The sequence below is a fragment of the Penaeus vannamei genome, chromosome 22 (assembly GCF_042767895.1).
Source record: "Penaeus vannamei isolate JL-2024 chromosome 22, ASM4276789v1, whole genome shotgun sequence".
Taxonomy (NCBI): domain Eukaryota; kingdom Metazoa; phylum Arthropoda; class Malacostraca; order Decapoda; family Penaeidae; genus Penaeus; species Penaeus vannamei.
This window is the reverse complement of record NC_091570.1, coordinates 39251067-39258175: the sequence shown is the minus strand read 5'-3', so window position 1 is coordinate 39258175 and position 7109 is coordinate 39251067. Positions and strand designations below refer to the sequence as shown.

Below are 7109 nucleotides of genomic sequence, written 5' to 3'. Positions count from 1 at the left end.
TTTTCTTTTCCTTTACTGATTATTTTTATTAAGTCAAATTAAAGCAATAATTTGTTAAAAATATGCCTCCTTGTGGTTGCTGCATGGCAGTATTTAGTCCATTCATAAGTTTGGTTTACTACAAGAAAGTAGTCTGTCTTTATATGCCAGGTTTTTCAGAATTCTATTTTTATTGAAATTTTGAAAGAGTTTTCTGACATTTTCTAATACTGTAGAACTCCTAAATAGTTAACTTTTCATCCACCAGATTGAACGTTGCAACTATTTCCTCAACAAAATGGTAGAGTGTGCCAAACGGGGCGAGGAAGTCGAGGGCAGATTGGTCTCCTTCCTCCTCCACGACCCAATCAGTGATGGAGGCCAGTGGGACATGCTGGTGAACCTCATCACTAAGTAAGGAGGGAGTTGGCTTTTTGCATCTGTTGGGTACAAAGTGTGTTGATTTATTCATCATCAATAGTTGTAAAAGGACCATATTTCATGGCGTATACACCATATTTCCCCACCCCAAATCCGAGACACAAATTCACCCTGTATCATACACAATGAAGATTAAGCTCGATGTCCACAAATTACCTTGATTTAATAATCTGGGAAATTTTAACCTATTGGTCATGGTTTACATACTGTCCACTGTAGTTCATTGTCAATTTTACAGCAATCAAACGGCTCCACAAGCACTCAGTCACCAAGGAGTGATTAAGCATTTGTAAAACCATCTGTGTAAGCACAATTATTAAACTATAATTAACCCACTTACGATGGGTGTCCCACATGTGAGACACCCGGAAAAGTAAACATTACCGGGCATCCAGCCATTGCGACACTAGATCGGAGCTCGTGCTCTGATTTTGTCGCCCATGGTGGGCGGTGCGCAGGCAGGTTCCCGGACTCGCCTGCGCCCCATTTTTTAAGCCGCACAGAAAATATTATTTTCAACTTGGAAATGTACCGTCACTAGTGGGTTAAAGTGGACATGACTTGTCTATCTGTCATGGCATCTACAAGCACTTGGCTGAAATTAGTATATCCAGGATATTATGTGAATGATTAAGCTTAATGAAGAGAACAGCTCCTGTGTATGACGATACCTTTATAGCATTACTGTGGTAAGCTGGGGTTTACAATTTTTTAAATAGTGTTAGCCCAGTAAATGCCTGATAATATTCATTGATAGCCTCCTACCCAAAGCAGCAGTTCTAGTTTGCAGAGATTATTGATCCATAGAGAATCGTATTTATCTCTATGAATTCTCTCTCCCCCCCTATGGAAATTCCAACTACCAGCAGTGGTCAGGCAAGCCAGTTGTTAGTGGTGTTGATAAGTACCGCATTTGTTGTTGGTCAAGGAAGATTTCAGTTTATTATTTACTCGTCCTTTTCTGCCAGGGGATCTTTCCTAAATTCTTCACAAATCCATAGGGGTTAAAACAGGAACCAGGTAACACAAGTGCATAAATGAGGAGGAATTTAAACTCCTGTAAGTAAAAAGCGGGATCGTAGGTGAGAAATAGCTCCCTCAGTGAGATCCTGAGCAGGGTCTAGAAAATTTCTTTCAGCTTTATTTTTCAAATATATTTCATATGAAAGTTAGTATGGGTCCTGTAAGCATATGTGCCCTATGTACAGCAAGGCAAAAGGTATGAAGATTTTTGGTTTTATTTTGTTAAAAATCTCTTGTTTGTTGTTCTTTGGAATATATTAAGTTTATTTTGCTATTTATAGAATGTTAATTCCCTTTGGATATTAAAACATTTATAAAATCAGTGAAAAAGTTAAATCACTTATCAGCAACTGGATACTTCTTTCATCTTTTTGTTGAAGTTTTCACTCTTAGCTTCATTAAGGGGACCGTCCCGGGGAATGACCACCTTTCCCTACTCATTTCATCATTAAAAGAAATCGGCTGAAGATAACTCATTGATTCTTTTGGCATAATATAGAGCATAGAATTGCACTTCGTCTCATACAAATTTTAACCTCGCAACCCCATGGGGTTTTTAAAAATCACTTTTTTTTTCACCCTCCTCTTCAGTACATCACCACTCCCGCAGTTTTTTCCAGGACAATCCACAAAAAATTCATGTGTTAGATCTATCCTAGCCTAAGGCAGGGGACTGGTTGACATAGAGTAAGATTTTTGTCTTGTTTTTTTTTTTTTTTTTTTTTTTTTTTTTCAGCATTAAAAAATCTATATATATTTTTAAAATTAAAGTCAAAATTTAAGAATATGCTATTTACATGGCCTCAGGGTTCCGAGGCTCTAGCGAAAGCAACAAACTACATTTGAATCGCACTAAAATTACAACTGCGGTAATGTATCAAAGGTAATGTAAACAAAGGCCGGAGATACAGTGTATTATATATATATATATATATATATATATATATATATATATATATATATATATATATATATATATATATATATATATATATATATATTTTATTTTATTTTATTTTATTTATTTTTTTTTTTTTTTTTTTTTTTTTTTTTTCTTTCTTTTTTCTTTTTTTTAATATTTCACAAATTATCGCGTCATAAATCACGGTGATATAATTTTTTTCTGATATTGGTGTAAAAGTATTCCTTGAACATTCACAAACTCATATCTATGCACAAAGTCATAATCAGATGCTGTATGCACAATCGCAACAAGCAAAAGTCCACATAGGTGTACCTGGGCGCTCATTAGTGACGTACCTGCCCAGGTGTTCAGCGGGTCTCGCGTCGACTACAAGACAACGAGTCACAGCAGGCCTTTAATACTTGTTTGGTAGTTTCCGCATCCATGTACCTGTACTAGACGCTAGCTAACTCAATTTGACACCCCCCTCCCCCCCTCATCTGGGACGATCCCCTATAACCCAGTGTCGCCAGGTATGACATGCGTGTAAATATTATGCCCACTCTAAGTTTAGTTTATTAATTGTCCTTACACATATGATGGCTCAATAAGTGCTTAGTCAACAAGAAGTCAATTACTAATACTACCTATCTCACCCGTTTTCCTTTTTCCTTGGGGGGGGGGAATATATATATATATATATATATATATATATATATATATATATATATATATATATATATATATATATATATATATATATATATATATATATATATATATATGAGGTCTACTGACTTCTTAGTAGCTAAGCACTTTTAGATCCATATAAGCATAAACACATTTCACAAACCAAAACTACGGAGAACATTACATTTTTCCAGCGGCATTAGGATAATCATCTTTTGAACCACCTACAAATTATCTCAAAATGTATAAAATTATTTTTTGATACACATTATCTATAGTTACATCTATGTAAAAACATGATTGTCTTTCAAGGTATGGAGTTATGCCAAAGAAGTGTTTCTCGGAGTCATACAGTGCTGAGAACTCCATGCGCATGAACAGGATTCTCCAGAGCAAGGTTGGTTCTGTCGAATTACAACATTTAAGGAGAATGTTTCATGTGTATTAGTGGTTCCAAAACTTTTTTTTTCTTTCTTTCTTTTTTCCTTTTTCTTTCATTCTTTCTTCTTCTTCTTCTTGCTCTTCTTCTTCTTTTTCCTCTTCTTCTTTTTCCTCTTCTTCTTCTTCTTTTTCCTCTTCTTCTTTTTGCTCCTCATCTTCTTTTTCCACTTCTTGTTTTTCCTCTACTTCCTCTTTTTCCTCTTCTTCCTCTTTTTCATCTTCTTCCTCTTCTTTTTCCTCTTCCTCTTCTTCTTTTTCTTTGTCTTCATCTTCAGTAATGGCATTAGTTATAGTTATTTTCTGCCATGCGCTTTTCTTTAACCATCTTCACCTTCTGCTCCACTTTACACCAGAGTACATTTTCACGTCCACAAATTACTGCTGATTGAGACAAAATGAACATGGTTTGCATGTTCAAAAAACAAACATGCAGCTCACCATTAGAGTAACCTACTGCACTGGTAGTTTTTATTTCACATAGACACTACCTACTGAATCCACAGGAACCACTGATCTTTTTAATTAGTGTCTGTCATCATTGAGCCATTATGTTTAAGAATATGGCATTGAAATTTTGAGAGCATTTACTTCAGCTTTGTTCCATAGCAAAATTGCATGTGCACACAGGCATCGTGAGCAAATGTACATTGTTGCTAAAGCTTTCATTTTCTTGTTCACACATAGCTATGTAAGAAGATTGTAGACGCAAACATGTTTAGATACAAATTTTTTCTCCTTTTTCAACAGTTGCGTGAATACACCAAGGACCTGCGAGCAGTGATCAACAAAGGAGGAGATGATGCCGCAGTGGCAGATATGTTGTCCACCCAGATGGGTGAGATTTACCGCATTGTCTCGATTTGTCTGGGTATCCCACCCAAGACTTTCTCCTGGGAGTACTATGACAAGTCTAAGGCTTACCACAAGGTTGGCCCAATTACTCCTCTGGAATTTTATAATGAGCACGTCAAGTCAGCCTATAATGTTGAGGATAAGGTATGTCGTATGAATTAGTTTTCCATGTTTGATTTCTGTGTATGCTGCTGTCTGTGTGTTTGGATATACCCTTTGTGGTAATAATGAGTAAAACTAGATGATTTGAGTCTTTTCAGAAATTCATTATCAGGCTTAATTTTTATTACTTTTCATTTTTATTTTTGACATTGAAACATTTGGTTAGTTTTTTAGTATTACTTATTCTTAGTATTTCTTTCCATTTTCTTCTTTGTTTTTTTTTTTTCATATTGATATATTCCCAAAAGTGTTCTAGCAGTGTATTACAGGAATTTTTTCACTTTCCCAGCTATGCTTAGTAACAGACCCCAGGGAAAAGAACGCCTATGGCATGGCATACACCGTGGACTGCTTAGGCAACATGGTAGGCGGACGAAAGACTATCTACAACAACCAGCCTGTTGAGCTCCTCATGAGTTTAAGCGCTGATAGCATCAAGAGTGGCGAGGCAGTGTGGTTTGGATGCGAGGTTGGCAAGAGGTTTGCGGGCAAGCAAGGCATTCAGGACCTTGAAATGTAAGTAGATATGGCAGAATGTTTAGGAGAACATTACAGTGGAATACCTGTGGGATATTGTAAGTGAAACAAATATACTAAAGATGATGGTGACAGCATATTTGCACAGTAATTCACTTTGTCCTTTTATACATGCTGTCTTTCTTCCTCTCTTTTAACTCAGTCATGATTACAAATCTGCATTTGGAGTGGAAGTCAACTTGGGTCTCTGCAAGGCTGATCGTCTGGTCTATGGCGAATCGCTCATGACTCATGCCATGACCTTCACTGCAGTGACCCTGAATGTAAGTAGTTCTAGTTTGTTTTTTTCCACATATTAAAAACTATTCTTTTAAGTTATTTTATGAAAGTTTTATGGCTTTTTGATGTGTACCTTTCTAATGAATAGAAATAAGTTTCATGCATTGGTTCATAGATTTTTTAACAAAATTGTGATAATACAATACTAAAGGTAATTTTCCCCTTTTCTTAATAATTTTCCTTTGGTAATTTTCTTTGATCACTATTCGTCTCTTCTCCTTGTCCTTTTTCCTCTCTGTACTTCTCTTCTTTCTCATTCCCTTTTTCTTTGCCTCTGTACTAAAAGTATTTAAACTGGCACTTCAGGAGTCACAGACTGCAGAGAAGTGGCGCGTTGAAAACAGCTGGGGAGAGGACAGAGGTGAAAAGGGATACCTTATCATGACGTCCGAATGGTTCCGAGAGTTTGTCTTTGAGATTGTGGTAGACAAGAAGTTTGTCCCAGAAGAGGTTTTGTCAGTATTCAGCCAAGAGCCCATTGTGCTGCCAGCATGGGACCCCATGGGAGCTCTGGCCCGCAAGGAACCAGTGCTATTACAGCTTTAATTAGTTTTAATGTTTATATACTCTTCTTGAAACTGTTGATTATGAAAGGCTTTTGTTCTGAAAAGCCTCTGCTTCACTTTTGGAATTTGTTTCTATTTCTCTGAAACTTCACTAATGTCCACAGATATTAAGAGCTTCAAGTCAGTGATATACTTTTCTAATAGAAGAACCATAAGATGGAAAACTATATTTTTTCTTGCTGTTTGTATGTTGGGCATAGAAGGAAACTTGGAATCTCCCTATGAATCTTTTAATTACTTCTGATCACCCATTCAATCAGCCACCTTGGGTATACATTGATGTCCGAGTGAATTCAGTGTGCTGGGTTAGGGTGGTAAGATAATTTAACCCTTTGGCTGCATCATCGGATAACATGGATTATTCTGTACACGTTTTATTCACACAAGGTACCAAGTTTGCATTTTACTCTTCTTCATTGTGTGTCATGAATCAACCCTGTTGGTGACATATCTAGCATTTAAACTCTTTTAGGAGGAAACTTTTATAGTACTGTCTTTCTTTAAAACGTGAAGATATATTGAAACTAGAAAGGTTGACCCATGAATGCATTTTTATTTTTATATAGCGGTAGCTTTCTAGGTCATATTTTCTTAATGAGAGAGAATAGGAGGATAAGGCTTTTGGGGAGAAACACTGAAATCAAGTATTCGAGAAGAATATGTTTATATGCATTTAATAATATATTTTTATTCACCTAATGGGAAACAAGGCAGTCAAAGGGTTAGATATAGGATAGTTTTTATTCCTTTGGAGGTTGGCTGTTCACTGGATTTCCTTCCTTCAGTCCTATTGTTTTTAAAAGCAAAAATAGTGTCATTAGAAAGTCCATTTACTTGGCTGTTGAAGTCGAGAGATGATACAAGTATTTTCCCACTACAAGTTTCCTTTTGTGCTATGGCTTTTTACTCACAACTTCAGCTAACACAATTGTTGCCCTATAATCCCATTATTGCTATATTGTTTATATTTTCAGGTATTCAACTTGTGTTTCTTTTTTTTTCTAGTAAAAAACGTAACAGACACATGAAGAAGTTTTATCTCAAAATTTTATAATAACTGGTACTATCAAACTAGTGTTAATTTCTCGAGTTCATATATAAATAGATAAAATGTGTATGTAGGTGTACATACACCCATGCATGAATGTGTATCTGTGTATGTCTGTGTGCATATATATTTACTTCATACATACTTATTGCATAGCACACAGGTACATTCATCTGTGTGTGTGTGT

At 35.9% G+C, this 7109-nt stretch overlaps 1 protein-coding gene across 2 annotated transcripts in view; it reads left to right on the top strand.

The window, feature by feature from the left end:
* LOC113820688 (bleomycin hydrolase) overlaps positions 1-6897 on the top strand; it is a 13274-nt gene extending 6377 nt beyond the window's left edge. For both annotated transcript variants that reach the window (XM_070136964.1, XM_027373033.2), the window contains exons 5-10: positions 248-393; positions 3350-3434; positions 4226-4474; positions 4782-5008; positions 5172-5292; positions 5615-6897. In XM_070136964.1, coding sequence (XP_069993065.1) covers positions 248-393; positions 3350-3434; positions 4226-4474; positions 4782-5008; positions 5172-5292; positions 5615-5854 — 1068 coding nt within the window. In that variant the 3' untranslated portion in view covers positions 5855-6897. The remainder of the gene's footprint in view (positions 1-247; positions 394-3349; positions 3435-4225; positions 4475-4781; positions 5009-5171; positions 5293-5614) is intronic.
* The last annotated feature ends 212 nt before the right edge of the window (positions 6898-7109 follow it).